General features: G+C 41.2%; 1 protein-coding gene across 1 annotated transcript in view; it reads right to left on the bottom strand.

Moving 5' to 3' along the window:
• Positions 1 to 4,179: 4,179 nt before the first annotated feature.
• LOC104657536 (putative uncharacterized protein C10orf88-like) overlaps positions 4,180 to 20,993 on the bottom strand; it is a 17,156-nt gene continuing 342 nt past the window's right edge. Inside the window, exons 2-3 of the mRNA XM_030941094.1 lie at positions 17,290 to 17,738; positions 4,180 to 4,523 (exon numbers count right to left, since the gene is read on the bottom strand). Coding sequence (XP_030796954.1) covers positions 4,331 to 4,523; positions 17,290 to 17,738 — 642 coding nt within the window. The 3' untranslated portion in view covers positions 4,180 to 4,330. The remainder of the gene's footprint in view (positions 4,524 to 17,289; positions 17,739 to 20,993) is intronic.

Here is a 20,993-nt window from a genome sequence, read left to right as displayed (position 1 = left end):
CTTGGTCTCCTGGTTGGCCTGCAATTCCATGGGATGGGATGGGGGCTCAGATGTTCCTGACAGACAGGAAATGAATCTCAGGGCTGACCACTCCTGGATTCACCACCTCTGAACACACATTCGGTTCCATCTGCCACACACGAGTCATTCTCAGAGAATGCTTAAATTATTGATATCAGGTGTGTTTACCTTACAGTCACTCAGATGCCCTGCCAGAGAGCTGAGGGGTGGAGAGAGGGGCAGAGCATTGTGAGGAAAAGGGAGAGCAGATCCAGGTTCCCCTGCAAGGATTTCTAATAGGTTATGTCTGGAGAGGCTGGAGCAGTTAGCTTAGTCCCTTGGGCACTGTGTTTTGTGGCCAAGAGAAGGAAATCCTGGTGTTCATGATGAGACTAGGAAGGGCAAATGTGTGTGTACTAGGGAGGGTGGGGGCTGTCCCCTTTTCATTTTCATTCATTTATTCATTTATTTAGCATATATTATGTAATGTTCTAGGTCCTGAGCAATACAGAATTGAACATGAGAGACACAGTCCTGCCCTCATGGAACTTGTATTGTAAGTGGAGAATTAAACAAAAATAAATGAAGACTTCAAATAGTGAGAGGAGCTCTGACTGCAATAAAAACAGGGTGACCTGTTTTATTAATAGGGAGTGGCTGGCTGCCTTGGGGTGGGGAGGAAATAGGGTGGGAGGGAAGGCGTCTTGAGAGATGAAATCTGAGCAAAGACAGAAAGATAAGAAGGAGGCATTCATGTGTGATCTGAGCTTGGAGGTTGCATTTTACGCAAAAGAGAGGGCAAGTGCAAAGGCCCTGAGGCAGGGACCGGATGGGCACACCTACAATAGTAGGGATGAAAGAACAACCTGGCTGAACGTGAGTGGGAGGAGTGAGCTGGGAGGGGAGGATGGAGAGGAGCAGGTGAAGGTCAGATGGGGAAAGGATCTGTAGGGCAAATGAGGAGTCTGAATTTCACTCTAAGTTCAGGTGGAATATTTTGAGTGGACAATGCCAGGACTGGTAACTTTTTGAAGAAACTCTGTGCAGCTCTGTGGAGGGCTGATGCTGATGTAGGCTGCGTCTCCTGGGGTGAAACCCTCTGGCTACTGCCAACTCCTCTGTATTGTTCTGACGGTGCTGCAGCCCAGGATGCCTTCCTAGGGAGAACACAGGCCTATGCTGTGACCCAGAGGATCCATTCCTAATTGGGCCCACACCTGATGCTGCAGGGGAAGGGCAGCACCTGAGATGCTGGGATGTGTTGCTCAGGAGGAGCTTGGACACTCCCCAAGGCCCCTGCCCAGCTCTGCTCCATTCCTGTCTGCCCGGGCTGGCTGTGGATGAGGTGGGACTGGGTGTCCTGGGGTGAGTGAGCAGGGCGCAGGCATTTGAGAGGGGAACCTTCTGATTACTAAGCGCTGCTCAGTTGCAGCTGTGTCCATGAATACCCACCTCTGCCCTGGGCTCTCCCTCTGAACCCTCTTCCCCCTCCCGTGGCCAGGATCTCAAACATCCCTGATCCATCCCCACTGAGTGGGAGAGGTTCGTGGCCACAATCTGTCAGGGGGTGGGGTGCCTGGTAAATGATCCAGGCTTCTGGGTCCAGTGAGGAGGGAGGCCACCTTCAGGCCCTTGACAACTTTCTGTGGATCATGGAGTGCTGTAGGGTCACCTGGCCTCATCTCACTGCCTCTTCCTTGTCACCTGTGCTAGTCCCCACTTCACATCAAGAACACAGAGGCTCAGATGGGTCAAGGGACTTCCCCTGGTGAAGGTCGAATTGGGATGGGAACCAAGTCCATAGGGCTCCAAAGCCCATGTGTGGTCTTCTGCCCTCCTGCTCATGGGGGCATCCTGAAGACCCTTTGTCTCACCTGCCTCCCTCACGGTCCCTGGAATACCTGCACCAGGCAGAGTTGCCCATGTAGGGAGGCCCCGGTACATGCCTTCTGGGTCCAGGCACTGGGCTGCCCACTGGGTGGGGTAAGAGGGGACTCATGGGTGCTCTGTTGGCTCAGAGCTAGCTGGTGACAAGAGTAAATCAGTGTCAAAGGATGGAAACAGTGCCCAGAAACTTAAGGGTGAGAGATCACTTCCAGGACGAGGGTCTCAGGGCAGCCTCCAGGGAGTTGCTCAGCTCCAAGGGTGGCTCCTCCAGAGCTGCTGGGCCTGCCCGCCTCTGGCCTGTATCCCCAGCACTAAGGTCCTGAAGATTCCCAAGACTCCCACACACTCTGCCCAGATCCCTGGAGTTCAGCCAGCAGGCAGCCCCCCAGATGCTTAGTTCCACCCTTGTTCACTCCATCACCTGGAAGTCACAGCTGTTTCTTTCATTTGCTATTCCTGTTTTCCTGTTTACTCCTGTAGTAGGTAACCAACTGTTACTAGTTAATAATTCTTAGTTTTTATTTTTTATTTTTTTTGGAGACAGAGTCTTACTCTGTTACTCAGACTGGAGTGCAGTGGTGTGACCACGGCTCACTGAAGCCTCCACCCCAGGGCTCAGATGATCGACCTCAATGCCTGCGGAGCTGGGACTATAGGTGTGGGACACCACACCAAGGTAATTTTTTTATTTTTATTTTTGGTAGAGATAGGGCTTCACTATGTTACCCAGGCTAGAATAATTCTTTATATTTTCTACATGTGATGTTCACAAGCAAGGGTTTAGTTCATGAGAGGAGTGTACATGGTGGTTATGCCTTTCTCGTGCTTGAAAGCAGTTCCAGGAGGCTCAGGGGAAGGATCCGGAACAGAAGGCAGCTGGGAGCAGAAGAAGTGAAGGGGGGCTTCCTGCTACGTGTTGCTGTCCTTGACATAAGGAAAGAAACTGAAGCAAAATTAACATAGAGAGGTTATTTGGTCCAAGGTTGAGGACCGTGGCCGGGACGCACTTCAAGAGTGCTTTGGGAAGTGCTCTGCTTGGCCTGTTACTAGCAGGTTCTTAAAGGCAAAGGGGGCCAGGCACGGTGGTTCACACCTGTAATCCCAGTACTTTGGGAGGCCGAGGTGGGTGGATCATTTGAGGTGAGGAGTCTGAGACAGGCTGGCCAACATGGTGAAACCCTGTCTCTAGTGAAAATACAGAAATTAGCCAGGCATGGTGGCGCATGCCTATAACCCCAGCTACTCAGGAGGCTGAAACAGGAGAATAGCTTGAACCCAGGAGGTGGAGGTTGCAGTGAGCCAAGGTCATGCCACTGCACTCCAGCCTGGGGGACAGAGCAAGACTCCATCTCAAAAAAAAAAAAAAAAAAAAAAAAAAAAAAAAAGAAAAGAAAAGAAAAAAGAAAAAAAAAGGCAAAAGTGATTAGGAATGGCTAATACAGGGTTGTTTAACAGGAATTCTCACTGGTTTACAGAGATGACATTGGTTAGTGATTGGTTCTAAAGGGTTGGATTATGGGGTGTGAGTTTTGGTGTCCAGTGTATGGCTTTTTATGGCTTCCTGGCATCAGTCCAGAGCCCATATAGCAAGTGGCTTCAGGATGTAATTATTATTTAGCTCAAGGGGGCAGTGAGACATGACTGCTGTTTCATTTCAATTCCTCTCTGGGCCTGATAATTAAAGGGGGCTCATATTCCTCATCATATTTACCTGTTATCCTCAGATAAAGTTTCTTTGCTTTCTCACTGTGGTCCAGAAAGTCTGGGCTTTGGTGGGAGTCCCTATTATAGTTGAAGATGCTGATGGCTGGATCAACGCACATCAGTGTTACCGTGATCCACAAAGGAGGCACCTGCTCTGACGATCTGGGGGTGGCAGCAGGAGGAATCTGGTTTTCAAATGTGCCCTTTGAGGCCACTGAGCTCAGGCCTTCTTTTACACAAATCAGATGACTTTAATGCAAGGGAGGCCCTGCCTGGCTCCTCTCACTGTCTTGGATGAATGGACCATTATCTGTGGTGGAGGAGCGGGGTGCCAGCGATCAAAGCTCTCAGGAGAGCCAAAAGAGCTACTCCAGCTGGGGGAGATCAGTTGGGACTGACATTGGAATGTCCTAATATCAATGTGCATTTTCCTTGTAAGGTGGGAGATGTGCTGGACACTTTCATTTTCTAACTTTCTTTTACCGCAATGTAATATTACCAGCTAGTGACCCCAAATCCCAAAGTGGGTAATATACATATTTAAATAAGCGATGTTTATAACTAACAAACATACTGGAGGCAGAGGATTATTTCCAATATTGCATATTTATGCAAAAGTACAGAAAATAACACTGTACATTATATAATAGCATGTAAACACTCTAGAACTTGAATAATAAAACGTTCTACTAAGAAAGAAATATTGCTCATGAAGATTTTTGTGCCCACCTTTCCCAAGTCAGAGGCCCTCATTTATGTCACAACAGCAAGGTGGCAGGGCATCAAAACTGCCATACATTCTACATCCTTCACAGCATTGGAGAGACGGACATGACTCCATGGTGGTGGCTTTGGCCTGGCTGTTCTTGGCCCAACACACCTTGTCTGGGTTGTGATGTTTTACAGCCACAGCATCAGGGTCCTTTGCAGCTCTTAAGAAAAGACACACACAAATCACAGGCTTAGAATTTTTCTTCTCAGTCCTTTTGTTAGAACTGTTGGGGGTATCTGGGAAGTTTAGTGCTGAAGCCAATCAAACACGAACACCAACCCTACATTAAGGCTCTCTCCCCTGTATCAAATTCCTCTTAAATCCCTTCCTCTCCTACGATTGCTATAAATGTAAACTCAGGTTACAAAAGTAAGGGTAAGTGAATTGCAAGCAAGGTCACCCAGCTGGTCACTGCAGGCCCCCGAGATGCAGGAACGATGGGAAGGTGCTGCATTCAGCTGTGCCCCAGGCTCCGGGATGTGTCACTGTGAACTCCTTAGAATGGACTGTGTCTGACAACCAACCTCTCTGGTACTTGAAGGGTCTTCTCCCCAAACTGTAATTGTCTTTTGTTCAACCTACATTCTCTTTTCTCAGGATATTCACATACGTCAGCTGTCCCAGAGTCCTAAAGGTTCACCTCTTTGTCCTCAAAGCCACCAGAAATGAAGGAACACTCTGAGAGCTCCCAACTCAGGCAAGAGGAGATCAATCCAGCCCGTCCTCCGCATGAGCACAAGGCAGAGGCTCACTCATGCAGCCTCCCCTGCAGTCTTCAGCCCACAGTGCCCAGGGTGGCACTGGCCAAGGTGCTGAACAGAGGGAGGCACTGGCCACGGTGCTGAACAAAGGGAAGTTTGGCCAAGGTGCTGAATTAAACACCTGACGGTAAACTCATTGAGGTCCAGTGACAGCCAAGCACCACTGACTCTCACAGCCTTAAACTGAGAACATTCTACAAACCCTAGGCAGAAGGGAAAAATATTTTACACTCAGCTGCCATTTCTGCCTTTTCAAAACTGCTTGTTCTTCTTGACCTCACTCACTCAGGGGTATGGCCACAGCAGCAAGGAATGACCTTGCTCAAATAGGGAGTCCAGGTATCCCATTTGAGGAGGTGTGATTCACTTTTCCTCACAAGACTCACTTTAGTGCCTTGGCTACTTTGACATAAAGACAGAGCACAACAATTAGGAGCACCATCGTGGCAACCAGTAAGCTGCTTCCAATGCCGATCATGATCTTCGTCCTGAGATCAAACATCTTTGTCACGCCTAGGGAGAAAGTGCAGGGAAGCAGAACATGGCCTCCCTCCCCACACAGCCACTAAGCAACCTTCCGTTAGTAGAGGAAGAGTGAACCCCAAACACAGATCTTTATGCATGTAAACTGCAAGCAAATCTTTCCAGAGACACCTAGGATCCTAAGCTGGCCCAGGGGTAGACAAAAGGGTTTATTTATGGATAAAAATGGACTTAAATGCAAACTCCAGAGGGAAGGAAATCATAATGACAGACAGTGGGAAGAATCTTTCCCTCTCACAGGCATGATGTGCAGCTGGAAATGACCACAGGCCTGCCCTGGAGCTAATGGCTTCACTCCTCATCACCTGGGCCCTGAAATACGTTCACTCCAAGGGTCAGAAGTCACCCCTCACTGTACATTAGGTTTAAAATTATTTTATGAAGCTAAGACAATTAGTTCAAAAAGTATTGTCCAACAATAGTGAGAATATGAAAATCTATTTTGTAAGTGATAAGTATTTTGGGAAAAACAGTTTTCAATTTTCCCACCGACAACTGGGTTATCTCAGGCTTTAAGGAGATTCCTGACACTTCCAGCCAAACCCCTGCCAGGGCTCAGAGATGGGAGGTGGTCTGCAGAGACCAGGAGCCAGCTTATCCAGGAGCCCCTGTCCTTCATTCTGTCTTCCTAGTAGACCATAGGCCTGCCTCTGCCTATTTAGTAAATACTCAATTCTCCCAGGAAACGCAGTTTGTTTGGAATAAGTAATTTGCTTAATCTAACACTCTGGAATTGGGGAACAGTGAGCCAGGAGAGAAGAATAACCATTCTGAGAGCTAAGCATACTTACTACAGTTCAACCATCCAGAGCTAGATAGAGGCGAATTGTAACAATAAAATTAAGGAAAAAAACCCCAAAACTTTAGGGCATGGGATATTTGGAACTTCTCCAACCTGTAATCTGAGAAAGAGGGATCTAATTATCCCTGCTAGGAGTAATTAAGATCCAAGGTTGAACAGCTCAGCTCACTTTTGGAAGCTCAGGTTCAGCCGGAGCTGGTAGAATGGGCCTACTCCAACCTTCATGCCACAGGCTGTGTGACATCAGCTCTCTGGACACCAGCTCTCTTTCATGGAGTTCTGAATTCTATTCCATAGGTATAGTTTCGCTCTTGTGAAATATAAATACTATTTTGAATCACTTAATTCTAAGTCTTTTAACTTTTCAGGTCTTATTTCCCTTCCATTAATTTTTGGAGTTTGACTGCTAATCAAAAGCAAGTTTGAGATCTTAATTTAGCAAATAAAAAAAAAAAAAAAAGAAATATGGGAAGGGTAAAATAATCTTACATTTAAAAGTTCAGTGATAGAGGACTGGTTAGACTTTAGATTTTCATTGCACAGTGAAATAATATAGAGTCATTTACTAGGATTCAAGCACACTTCCATTGACATGGAACGATTTTAATGCTTTATAGTTAAAAGAAGTACAAAAATGAAAGTCGAACAGGGCATCTGTTCTAGTCAGGTTTGTATGATTTTAAGGTACTCATATCCAGCCAGCGTAGTAAAATTAAATGAAGAGACACCAGGTTCAAGGAAGACTGTGTGGACATGTTTCTCCCCGCTAAGCATACTTATTATCCCTGGAAATAACACGAATCAAACAAAGGAGAACTATGAAATTGGAAAGAAGAAAGCAAACTACTAGGGACCCCAGGCCTGGGTAAGCTCCACAGCAGTAGAACAGGGGAGGTGGGCACACCTGGTGTTTTCCAATGCTCAAGCTAGCTTATTCCACTCCCGGATTTAATGTGAGTCCTGCTGACAACCCCAGGCTTTCCCAGCAGCAGTAGCAAGTTGGGTGGATTGCGAATCCCACTGGCAATAGGTCTGCAGGGGCAGTGCTCATCTTCCTTGCTAGTCCTGAGACTCCCCTCCTCAGACCCTAAAGGGGGATCTGACCACATTCAGTGACCTAGCCCAGAAAGCACTCTGTTCCCATGTGCTAGAGACCCCCCTGGACTCCAGCTTGGGGGCCCTCCTTCTGTCCCTCAGGCAGCACTTTTGGGGACCTAGAAGCCCCAGTAGCACCAGATAAATGAAGTAGACCAAAATAGCACCACAAAACCTCTGAAAATTAAATTGTCATTGGCATCTAATCCCACAAAAGTAAGCCAGGACCTGCATGCTAAACCTAGGCAGTGACTACGTAATAAAATAAAATATTTAAATAGGACCTAGAGTCTCCTAGCATAACAGTCAAAATGTCCACGATTCAATGAAAAATCGCCCATAACACCAATAACCAGAAAAGTCACGCCCGAATGAGAAGAGACAATGAACTGATGCCCTGAACATGAAATAAGTTTGGTGTGTTCAAGGAACAAGAAAAAGGCCATTTGACTGGAGATGCATGAAAGGGGAGATGGCAGGAGAGGACTTGGAAAAAAATGGCCAAGGATACAAACATGCAGGGCTTAGAGCTCTAGTATAAGCTTAGATTTTTTTTTTTTTTTTTTTTTTTCTGCCTGTTACGGAACACCCTTGGAAGATGTTTATTGGGATTTTAGGAAGAAATTCGTGCAATCTGGCTGGGGAGCCTGTGCTTTTAAACATAGACCAGTGGTTACAGAAGAGAAAACTGAGGTCAAGTAAGGTCAAATAACTCCTCCAAAGTTACATAGCAAGTAACTGACTAAGGTGGAAGGAGAATTCGCGTTTCTTTTCCTAGTGTTTTTTCCTGGAACCCATCTTGAGCATATATCTTCTGAGGGGATTTGAAGAGATTATGTCAGAATAGGCAGAAAACTAAAATCCTAGGCTTCCTTGCTCAATTCAGGCACGGGACTGTCTTTCAGTATGAGGAAGTAGGGACATGGGAAAAGGATGGGACAACTGGGAAGATGCTAGCATTTGCTTTACCTTGAGAGGCTGCTATGGCAGAAGAGTTGCTTCACCTTTCCATTGATTTCAAATGTGAAAGAGAATCAATTCTAAATAAGAAGGTTCTACATGGGCATGGGGAACAGGATAGATGGAAATAGGGAGAAGGAAAGGGGTCCTGGATTTCAAGTCCATCCTCACCATCTATTGATACCAAGACTAATAAAGCAGTTCACCTCCCGGAGCCTGCTGCTTCTTTTCTAAAGTGAAGGGATAATGAATGGTGTGAGGTTTGACAATGATGGTGGTGGCAGCTGTTAGTCTCAGAGGTTTCTACAAGGACAGATGTGTCACAGTTTGGAAAACTGTGACGCCAGTGTGAGTAATTAACTCTTCTGCTGTGGCTCTTCTCCAGTCACAGGTGTGTTCTGCCCACAGGCTGGATCCAGGCAGAAGGTGTGAAAGTGAGGACAAGATTTTGAGGGAATCTTTACCAATGGGTCTCTGCTAGAAAAAGTCTGCAGTCAAATGACTGTTCAATTGGAATCATCACTTGGTTTCATCATGTTTCAAGATTTCTGACTCCTCAACAAATCAAAGAGCTTTCCGACTTCTCTTCTAGATCCCACAGTTCTCATTTAAACAGCAACTTTCAGGAGCATCTCCTGCACACACAGGTTGCACAGTCACCTACTTGGAGTTTTTGGAATCTTGAGTCTGTCTCTTCTGAGACTTATCCATTTATTGAAGCAGGGTTTCTCTAACTTATGTGTGCATAGAATCATCTAGAGAGCTTGTTAAATCACAGATTCGGGGCCTAACCATAGAGATCTGATTCATTGGTTTGGTGGGGGGAGTCCATGAACTTGCCTTTCTAAGCATCTCCCCAGCGGAAGCGGAGGCACAGGTTGAGTGTGTTAGAGCACCTGTACTGGTCAGGGTTCTCTAAAGGGACAGAATAGGATAGATGAATACATAAAGGGGAGTTCATTAGGAGAATTGACTCACACAATCACAATGTGAAGTCCCATAATAGGCGGTCTGCTAGGTGAGGAGCCAGAAAGCCAGTCTGAGTCCCAAAACCTCAAATGTAGGGAAGCCAGTAGTGCAGACTTCAGATTTCAGTCTGTATCGAAGGTCCAAGCGTCCAAAAGCTGAAGAACTTGGAGTCTGATGTTGAAGGACAGAAAGCATCCCACACGGGAAAAAGACGTAGGCTGGAAGACTCAGCCAGTCTAGTCCTTCCAAGTTCCTCTGCCTGCTTTTATTCTGGACGCTATGGCAGCTGATTACATGGTGCACATTCAGATTGAGGGTGGGTCTGCTTCTCCCAGTCCACTGACTCAAATATTAATCTCTTTTGGCAACACCCTCAAAGACATGTCCAGGAACAATATTTTGCGTACTTTAGTCCAATAAAGTTGACACTCAATATTAACCATCACAGAGCCCAAAACAGGGACTCCGTGTTCAGTCTGTTTAATAATAACCCTGGAATCTCCTGCAATGGCTCTTCAGGGACCACATCTCATTCTGCTCTGATTCCTTAGATCTGCGTTAGGGCTGTGGAACCTTCATGTTTAACAAGTCCCCCAGGTGATTCTGACAAAGCAGACTGTTTGCGGAGTACGTGCTGGGAATCTCTGGCCTCATCTCTGAAATTTAAGGCTGTCAGGCAGTTGGTCACAGGCTACATGTACAGGGTTTTGCATTCACAGCGCCTACATTCCATTATGACCAATGACTTCCGCAAGTGGGTTCATGAGGAGAGCTCCAATCTGTTTTTTTTTCCTTTAACGTTTATTATTTTCTAATTTCTCAAAAGTCTTTCATCACATAGTTTATCTTTTTATTAACAAAGTTTTTCTTTTTTCAATAGGTTTTTGGGGAACAGGTGGTGTTTCGTTGGTTGGGTAAGTTCTTTAGTGGTGATTTCTGAAATTTTGGTGCAGCCATCACCCAAGCAGTGTACACTGTACTCAGTGTGTAGTCTTTTATCCCTCACACCCCTCCCACCCTTCTCCCTGAGTCCCCAAACTCCACTGTATCATTCTTATGCCTTGGTGCCCTCATGGCTTAGCTCCCGCTTATAAGTGAGGATATAAGATGTTTGGTTTTCCATTCCTGGGTTACTTCACTAAGAATTACGGTCTCCAACTCCATCCAGGTTGCTGCCAATGCCATTATTTTGTTCCTTTTTATGGGTGAGTAGTATGAATAAACCACATTTTCTTTATCCACTAGTTGACTGAAGGGCATTTGGGCTGGTTCCATATTTTTGCAATTGTGAATTGCGTACCGTAAACACGCATGTGCAAGTGTCTTTTTCATATGACTTCTTTTCCTCTGGATAGATACTCAGTAGTAGAATTGCTGGATCAAATGGTGGATCTGCTTTCCATTATTTAAGGAATCTCTATACTGTTTTCCAGCCCACCAACAGGGTAGAAGTATTCCCCTTTTCACCATATCCATGCCAACATCGATTATTTTTCAATTTTTCTTTATGGTCATTCTTGTAGGAGTAAAGTGTTACCACATTGTGATTTTGATTTGCATTTTCCTGATAAGTAGTGATTTTGAGCATTTTTTCATGTTTGTTGGCCATTTGTATATCTTTTTTTGAGAACTGTCTATTCATGTCCTTAGCCCACTTTTTGATGGGATTATGTTTTTTTTTTTTTTCTTTTGTTTCAGTTCCTTGTAGATTCTGGATATTAGTGCTTTCATGGATGCATAGTTTGCAAATACTTTTTCCCACTCTGTGGGTTGTGTGTTTACTCTCCTGATAATTTCTTTTGCTGTGCAGCACCTTTTTAGTTTAATTAAGTCCCATCTATTTATTTTTGTTTTTGTTACATTTGCTTTTGGGTTCTTGGTGTTGAAGTCTTGGCCTAAGCTAATGTCTAGAAGGGTTTTTCCGATATTATCTTCTAGAGTTTTTATGGTTTCAAATCTTAGACTTAAGTTTTTGATCCATCTTGAGTTGATCACTTGATTTTTGTATAGAGAGATAAGAATCCAGTTTCATTCTTCTACATGTGGCTTGCCAATGATCCCAGCATCATTTGTTGAATAGGGTGTCCTTACAAGAGCCTCAAATTATAGTCTCAACAGCTGGGACAGATCTTATCAGTCATACTTTAAGATGAGTTCTAGGGCAGCAGCATGCAAACTCAATCTCTGCCCTATATCAGGTAGACTGAAAATCTAGTGGTGAAAGCCTCAGTATGCCACTTACAGGGAAGAGGAAGATGGAATCACACTCAAGGGGAAGGCAATGCAGAAATTAAAATCATACACTGTATCTTGATTTAATGTATTGATCACCCACACATCCTTTTCAGCTATTTCAAACTGCAGTGGTTACCTTGACACTTTTGAAGGTGCATTTGTCAGCCCTAACTTCCCAGCATCCAGACTTGGCTTACTGGGTGTAGCACATACAAATAGAGAAAAGTTATAAGAGAAAAAGACTGAATAGAGATTTTGTAAGTGCTGTGCTTTACTTTGCCTAGTTGAGCAAATTCAGGCAGAATTTTCTTAGGACTAACAATTTTGGCAAAGCAATTATACACATATAAATACATATAGCACTTATATAATAACACAAGAAAATCAATACCTATGAATTTCTAATATAAATAAAATATAATTTAGGTCTTCATTAACCTGTAAAAATGAAGAAATTGAAGATCAGGAATTAAAACTCACTGGAATTATTTTTAGTACTACAAACAGGACTATTTAATTATTTTATAAAATATAGCTTATGTGTTCTAGTTATAACTATACTGGAGCATTTTGTGAATCAAAAAACAGACTGCGACTATCAGACACTAAAGAGTTCATTCAGCCTTTAACTAAGACACATTTCTCCCAAATGCTGAAGGAAATGCTTCCTCATGGCTACGTATGTTATAAAAAAGAATTAGGATGCTATCCTAACACAGTGAAAACCACATCTGTACTAAAAATACAAAAAATTAGGCAGGTGTGGTGGCATGTGCCTGTAGTCCCAGCTACTCGGGAGGCTGAGGCAGGAGAATTGCTTGAACCCAGGAGGCGGAGGCTGCAGTGAGCCAAGATTGCGCTACTGCATTCCAGCCTGGACAACAGAGCGAGACTCAGTCTCAAAAAAAAAAAAAAAAAAAAAAAATTAGGATGAGTCTGATAAAAATAACATACACGTTCTCATGTCTCTGAGGTCCGAGTCATAAATGAACAAACTTATATAAGTTAGTTCTCATGTAAATTCACCAAAATATTAAAGGAGTGTAAGACATCCTTTTACACAAAAACAAACATCTTCACAAAAATGTGAATAAACACTCAGGATTCCAAAAGGGGGAGGATGGGAGGGGGGGAGGGTTGAAAAACTACCTATCAGGTCCTATGTTCACTACTTGGGTGATGGGATCACTAGAAGCCAGTCTCAGTATCATGTAACACACCCACATAACAAACCTGCATATGTACCCCCTGAATCTAAAAAACCAAAAAACTTAACAAATATTAGTAAAAAGACAATATTTCTATTTATTTCAGATGTAGTTTCCAGGGAAGATGCATTTATTTTTAGGATGCAAATATATCACTCTTCAACACACACACACAACAGTTACAATCTCTGAAAATTAAGTCTGCCAGAGATAACTGCAATCTCCTTGATTTATATACCTTAATCCTTCAGTGGGGAACCTCAGCATTTCACACTTTAAATGTATCAGGAAAGGGTTTGGAAAGAAGAATCTATATCAGCTCAAAAAATGTTTAAAAAAACCCAACAACAAACAAAACAGACTTCCTTACACTTTCTGGGTTTACTGAGATAAAATGAGATAAATTCTCCCGTTTTACATCATACACTAAATCCAAAATAATAATCCTAACAAGGAATAGACCAGTTCTGATATTCGCTTTCTTATCTACTGTTACAATGTGACAGAATGTAAAATTAATGGCCCCAATGTGAACTGATTTTACACATGCCAAATATCACATCTAGTTTTTTACCTGAAATAAACAGTATAAAATTTAAGTTAGTGATCTAAAATAAAGGTTTCAGGTTAACTACCCGGTTCTCCAAGAACAGTCAATTAGAAAAAACAATCAAATACTCTAAGCATTCCTTTTATATCCCTGAAACTATAAAATAAGGTCTTCATATAAATTAAAATAGTACTTCAATCAAACATATATTACATATACTAATGAATTATATTAGAAATCCTTAAACATTTAGAACATACAACACAGAAGTATATATACACTTATTCATGAAAAATATTACTAGCAAAAATAATTTAAGACTGTTATCGTGTTAACCCTTAGTATACAGTACAAGTGTAGTAATAATGAACACTGAGGTCACTTCAGTAAGAAAGATGATGATCCTTAAAAGCACATTAAATCCTTGCTTTTTATAAATATTTTTGGGTTTTGGGTTTGTAATAAATAGGTAATAAACATCTGCAGTACACTGTTTATGTTGAGAGCTTATCTTTCTCCATTTGAAAGTCTTTCTCCAGAGTCATAATGTCTTAGAGGTAGCCCAGTGGGCAGGGAGTTAGGATTTTGCAGCACATCCATTCACAAAGCAATCTTATCATCAATGTGCTCCTGGAGTTTATATATTCGCTCATCAATGTAGTCTATAAGTTTCTTTTCTATCAGTTCCATATTTTTAGAAAGAATATTTTCCAAATAGGAGCAAACAGGCTGCTCTTCCATTCTGGAAATACATATTTTAAAAATATATCAATTTTCTTTAATATTTTAACAAAACAACTGAACTATACAACAAGCAGCCAACATATATTGCTGAAATTTGTCTCTATAAACTGTGCTGTCTTCTTGCAGGGTATTTTCAGGTTCTAATATACATCCACAACAGATGACCGCAGTCATGAACACATACTTATTTCTTTAAACATTTACTAAATATACAATTGAAATGGGAATATAAAAGTGAAGATGATTCCTTAAAGACCAAGTCCTTAGAAAGGGTCTTTCTGATATGGAGCTCCAAATCAAAACTGATCTTGCTGAATTTATTTTAAGGTCAACATGTATATTTTCCAAGTACTTCCCCAAACAACCCTACAATTTAAATAGTTTTGTCTTCTTTCTTTCATACAAACCTTACTAAAGTACTAGAAAGTTCTAGAAAGTCTAAGTACTAGAAAGTTCTTTGCTAACCTAATATGAAACTGAGGAAGAATTTAACTAGAAGAATTTAACTATGAAACTGAGGAAGAATTTAACTAGAATGGGCAAATTAAAGATTAAAAAAAAAAGCACACCAGTTTCTAAAACTCATGTTGCACTCTAGGGCAGTGATTCTTAGAGTATGGTTCATAGAACACTATAGGATCCTTTTAAAGGTTCCAGGAGGAACCTTTAGTAACACGGAGGTAATACATGCCTTTTTCAGCCTCATTCTCTCATGAATGCACAGTGATATTTTCCAGAGGCTAAACAATCTGTTATTGATATAGCGATTAATCGAATGTGTGATAGTATATTTTTGTGTTTTCTAGAATTTCCTAAGGTACTAGGTTTAGGGTATAAATATTTGCTTTTTAAGAGATCAATTCAGTTTGTTTTGAGTAGTTATATTGTGCTTTTATGCTATATTAGACTATAAGTACTATAATGCAGAAGCAGACATGAGCAAGTTAATACAGATTTGTGTAAATCTAAAACAATGTCATTCTTTTCACTGATTTTTTGAAAACAAGATTGTTTTTAATAAAAACTATTGTTTCTATTTATATGCAAGTAATTACTATTTAAAAATAAATACAAATTTTAATATAGTCTATATAAACAGATATTCTTTGAGTTCTTCATTTTTGAGATTATAGATCCTGAGATGAAAACATTTGAGAACTACCACTCTAGAAATTGCCAAGCAGGTTAAAAATTATTAAATTAAAAAAACTGAAATACAAAGTTATAGATTCACAAAAAGTTGCAAAGATACTATGGAGAGTTATCCTGTACCCTTCACCAATGATCTCAATGGTTACATCTTTACATAGCTATGGTACAATATTAAAACTAGGAACTGACAAAAATGTAAAACTTCTGCTCTTAGAATGATTTTATTAAGAAAACAGAAAGGCAAACCAATGACTGGGAGAAAATATCCAAAATCTAAAGTGTTAAAAAAAAATCTACAACTTAATAACAAGAAGATAAACATCTGGGCAACAGATTTGAACAGCTACTTCACAAAAGAAGACAGATTCATGACCAATAAGCATGTGATATCACCCTGCTAGAACTGAAGTACTGCTTGTTTCAGCTGAGCAGGGGCTGGAAGTTCAGCTTCTACTCAGTTCTGTTGATAACACCCAGTAACAGAATTGGAATGCTGCCCACTTCCTCTGACTAAAAGATGGAAGAACAGCTCACCATTTAGCTTGCTGATACCACCGCAGTAGAGAAACCAGAGTACAACTGCCTCATTCAACAGGGCAGGCAGGAGGGCAGTATTTTCATTGGTGTTTGACTGGAGTAGGACAAGTACTATTGAAAGGTTTTGTTTTGTTAGGACTCCCTTTTCCTGGTCCTTTGGTTAGAAGGAATAGGCTTTTCTTGAAGCTCTTATTTTTGTTCCCATTGGTTGTCCCAGGTTGCAGACTTCTCTGGCACCCCATACAAGATATATGGGAGGCAAAAAACCTCAACATTGCATTGCTCCTCAAATCCCACAGTCCCTAAGCAGTCTGACTTCTTTCTACCTTTCACAGTCCTTGTATGTTTCTTTGTTGTGTTACGTCCAAGGATTTTTATTTGTAAAATGAGGATCTGAGAGGAATGGCAATGTTCTATCTCAGCTGGACCCAGAAGTGTCCCAAGCAGTTTTTGAATCCCTGTATACTATATAGTCTTTCGATTTTTTGCCATTACACATAACCAGTTATCATTGATACAGACTATCAACAATTGAAGACTATGCCATTTCATATAACAAGTAATTATCATTGATGTAGACTGCCAATTATTGAACACTAATGTTATCTTTCTATATCTTAAGACCCACCTTCATTTAAATAAATTAAATTCCTAAAATTTTAACACTGTTGAAAATCTTAAACAAATCTCAACCAATACAAATATATAACTTTACACATTGAAAAAAAACATTAAAAGATTTAATCAGTAAGGCAAAATAGTTAAGCCAGGTCTCTGGAGTCCTGAATTCTAGCCTAGTGCAGTATTTCAGCACGCTATATCTATGTAAAGAATGGGAACATACTAAATACTCAGCCATTCCTTAATCAAATCAAGACTGTCACAAACTTGGAATTATGAGACCAGCATATGAGGGCCTATATGCTATAAGTAATTCCAACGTTAATACATTTTTTGATGACTTCAAAATTAGCCTACGTCAAATGTGATTTACAAAGAAAATCTGTTGTGATGGCTCATTTGGTACAATCAGGAAAAAAATACACATATTATGGTTCCCACAGTTGCTCTCCATTCATATGAATCACTTTCAACTTCAACCATTAGCTAAGCTTGTAACTCACAAAATGCCTGACAAAATGGACACCACCTCCAGTTACAGGCACTTCTTTCAAAACAATCTATTCTCTGTAGAATAGTTATTCCCTACAAGTATATTAATTGTAAGTTGTAAAAAAAAAAGCTGCTAGAATTTTCTATTGAAACAGGTTTTAGGCAGTACTCATTGAGACAAATCTGCTTCTCTTTCTCTTCATCTAATTCTCCTATCTACCAAATCAAAATTACATCCGTGTTAAAACAATACTTACCCAACACCAAGAATGGCTTCATCAGGCTTGATGATGTTTTCCTGCCACTTATCCTTATGTCCCACATGGAGATAGCTAACTTGATTATATAAATTCTGGAGACACGGCAGCAACTCAGAGTTAAGTATATTTGAGTTGTCATTTGCTTTCTTTGGTAAGAAACAGGACATTGCATTTTTAAGATCATTTTCAAGAAGGGAATGGTTTTGTGGCACAATTTTATACTCATCAAGCTTTGCAGAATTCTCTTCACTAGATGCCTGTGTACTTTTATCAATGTAAGCTTGTAAGTTTTCAGTCACGTTTCCAGATGTCAATCCAGTTCCCAAAGGGAACCGTGTGGATGACTCGTCTAAGGCTCCTAAGGTAGATGAGGATTGTAGTCCATATGCTTGTATCCAGAATTGCCCAACACCAAACTGAAGCTGCTCTCCAATGGGAATACAATTCTAAACAAGGTAAACAAGTAAATGTTAATATTAGTAATCTTGACAGCTACCTTTTAGAGTAACAGCTAACTTTTGGAGTATGACTCAGGCACTGTGCACTATTTCATCTAATCCACAAAACATCCTTATGAAGTAGGGTAATATTACTATCACTTTATATTAAATTGAGGAGACCAAGGCTAAAGGTGGCCTGGCCAAAGTAACACAGTCATAAATGGCAGAACTGCAACATGAACTCAGGCCACTAAACCCCACAGTTGGGGCTTTTAATCATTTAACTGTACTTTTTGATTTGCTTTAATGCGACCCCCAGAGCAAATGCCAGAGAAAAGGCAAGTAGGCAAGGCAAAAAATCTTTATTTACAAGCCAATGTGAAAGAGGGAGTGAGGTTCACAGGTCTCCGGCGGTGGAGGCCGACGAAGTCGCTCCGGCGTTCTCGGGCGAGGTTCCCGGGTCCCGCGCACGAGGAGGGGCCGAGGAAGTTCGCTCCGGCGCTCTCCGGCGAGGTTCCTGGGTCCCGCGCAGGAGGACGGGCCGAGGAAGTTTGCACCGCGCGCCCGCGGGGAGCGGCTTTTATGTCCTGGGCCCGGAAGTGGGAGGGCAGCAGGTGGGACATAGGCGGGTCGGGGGGCGGGTCGGTAGGCGTGGCTAGGCGGGGTTCCGGTTCTTCTCCGTCGGAGGTCGGGTTGCGCCTGGGCAGTCGACCCGTGTCTTTCCCGGACGCGGGAAAGTTGACGGTGAAGAACCCGGAACTGCGCCATCTTGCCTCCGTTCGTCCAAACAGTTTTCTCTAAAAATATATAAAATACATATAGAATGCTTAGTAAAATGGCATTGGCATATTTCAATGTTTCCACTACAAAGGCCTCTTTAATTTGCAGTAATAAAATGTAGTACTCTCAACTGAGTCATAAGAACTAACAATTTTCTTAGAAGTTTCTGCTTAGCAGTGCTAATCATAATACCAAAAAATTTGAGGAGCCTACTCACTAATCTAGCAGTGATTAAATAAGTACAAAATATTCATAAAGTGACATAGTATACAGTTATTAAAAATGACACAGGAATATATTTCTTCCTTAGAATGTGGCCTATCTCATATGTTAGAGGAAAATAACTATAGAGCAGCATAAAGGAACATGAAAAATATTTATGTAGAATTGTGTGAATATATATATGAATATGTAAAGAACTATATATGTGTGTATACATCATTTCATATATGTGCATACACATAATTTCATATATGTGACATTTCTGAAAAACCAAGTGTTTTATCTCTGAATATCTTACAGGATTTATGAAATGAGTTTTACTTTTTTATTATAAAAATTTCACACATCATTTTGAAAAAAAGAAAATCAATAAAGTTATTTTTACTTGGAAGGGGAAAAAGTAAACAGTATAAATCATGAATAATGGAATATATTTTCTTTGAGAAAATGGGGTACACCATTCTTTCATTCAGGTAACATTAAATGACAACAGTATACTACACACTTTGATATGGAATTCCTACTTAATATTCTAAATTGTGAAGCAAAAACAAAGCCAGCAATCTAAACTTCAAACACCAGAAAATAAGAGATAACCTTTATCAAGATATCACACAGATGACCATTTCAGACTCACATGACTCAGAGTACCAAACTTTAGTACAACTTTCAAGAAAGCAAGTAATCTCAATTCAGAAGTAAAGCTGAGGGGCTGAGACTTCCAACACAGGTCCCCAGGCGCTTTCTTTCTCCAGGACAGACCCTGCCTAGACAATGTGTGTGTTTACACCATTACACAGGAGTTGTTTTAGTCATGAAACATCCCCATTTTATGCTCAGAGAGTTACAAAGCTTACATGACATTTTCTAGGGAGACAATATATAGATGTCTGGTTTGTTAACTCCATAAATAAGAACTTTCTTACCAGGAAGTAAGTCTTTTATTAGCATGTTTAAAGGAAGATTTAACATTCTTTCTTCTCCAGGGTGTTCCCCAAATGTCTCCAAATGTAATGATTTGGAGTGTGTCTTGCGGGGGCTAGGGGGTGGGAATTGGTTACAACACAAAGTACTGACTGGAAGGAATATGCTTCTACATGCATAGAAAACTCTAGACAGATAAGAGTTTATGTTCATAATACACTATGCATAAAACTCATCTGGAGATGCTTGCTTAAAATACTGATTCCTGGATCCCACTCCCTAGGATTCAGGGGATTGGTGAAGGCCAGGAATTTGCATTTTATAAACATTTCAATGGATTCTTGAAGTTCCTTATCTCTTTCTTGAAATAAACCCATGTTACCCTGGGTACCTCCACATTCCAAAAACCCATTTACTATCAAATCTCTGAAAATCTGATTTCCACCTCATCACTATTCAAACTGACCCCCTGAAGATCTCCAAGGAGTCCTTAATTGATAATTCAAAGGGCAACATTTATTGTACATATATTCCATGCCATAAATAAGAAAGACCAGGTATCTACTGCGTAAAGCTTACATTTAATGAGAGAAACAGACCAAAACATAAACAACAGTAAAACAGTCAAGAGGGCTCTGAAGAAAACGTGATACAGATTTGGAGGGAAAGGCTACTTAAAACCACCGGGTGATTAGGGGAAGATCTCATTAAGGCTGTAACATTTAAGGCCAAAATCTGATAGGACAAAGTCAGTTATGCCAAGATCTAGGGAAAGAAAACAGTTATAAGTGTAAAGGTCCTGAGGCAGAAACACATTTGGATATTTATAGAATACACACATCAGAATGTATGGAGCAAGCTGCCCAAGGAAACATGGCAGGAGATGAGGTTGAGGAGGAAAGCAGGGCTTACATCTTAGAGATCAGGGTCAGGAATCAAGATGAATTCTAAGTGTGATGGGAAGCAGTGAGAAAGTCGTACACAGGATGAGAACTTTGAGGCCGTTCTGAGTGTACTGTGGAGAATGGATTTTAGCAGAGCTGGAGGACCAGTTAGGAACCTCCTGAGGTATCCAGGTAAGATCACGGTATGGGAGGAAGAAAAGTACACATTTCCATCTTTTCTGAAACTCTTCCGTCATTTCCATAATCTTCAGCTCTCCTGGTTCTCTTAACTCAGCCCATATGGTGGTAGTGGTACTATATTAATATCTGTAGGCCACACATCTACAAGTTCTTTCCTTGCATTATTTAAATTTTTACATCAATCCTGTGATTGATAGTGTTACCACTTAGATTTAGATTTTGTACATGAAGAATTCATGTTAAAAAAAAA

Source organism: Rhinopithecus roxellana, chromosome 11, assembly GCF_007565055.1.
Source record: "Rhinopithecus roxellana isolate Shanxi Qingling chromosome 11, ASM756505v1, whole genome shotgun sequence".
NCBI classification, from domain to species: domain Eukaryota; kingdom Metazoa; phylum Chordata; class Mammalia; order Primates; family Cercopithecidae; genus Rhinopithecus; species Rhinopithecus roxellana.
Note: the sequence above shows the minus strand (reverse complement) of the source record. Positions and strands in the feature narration are given on the sequence as shown.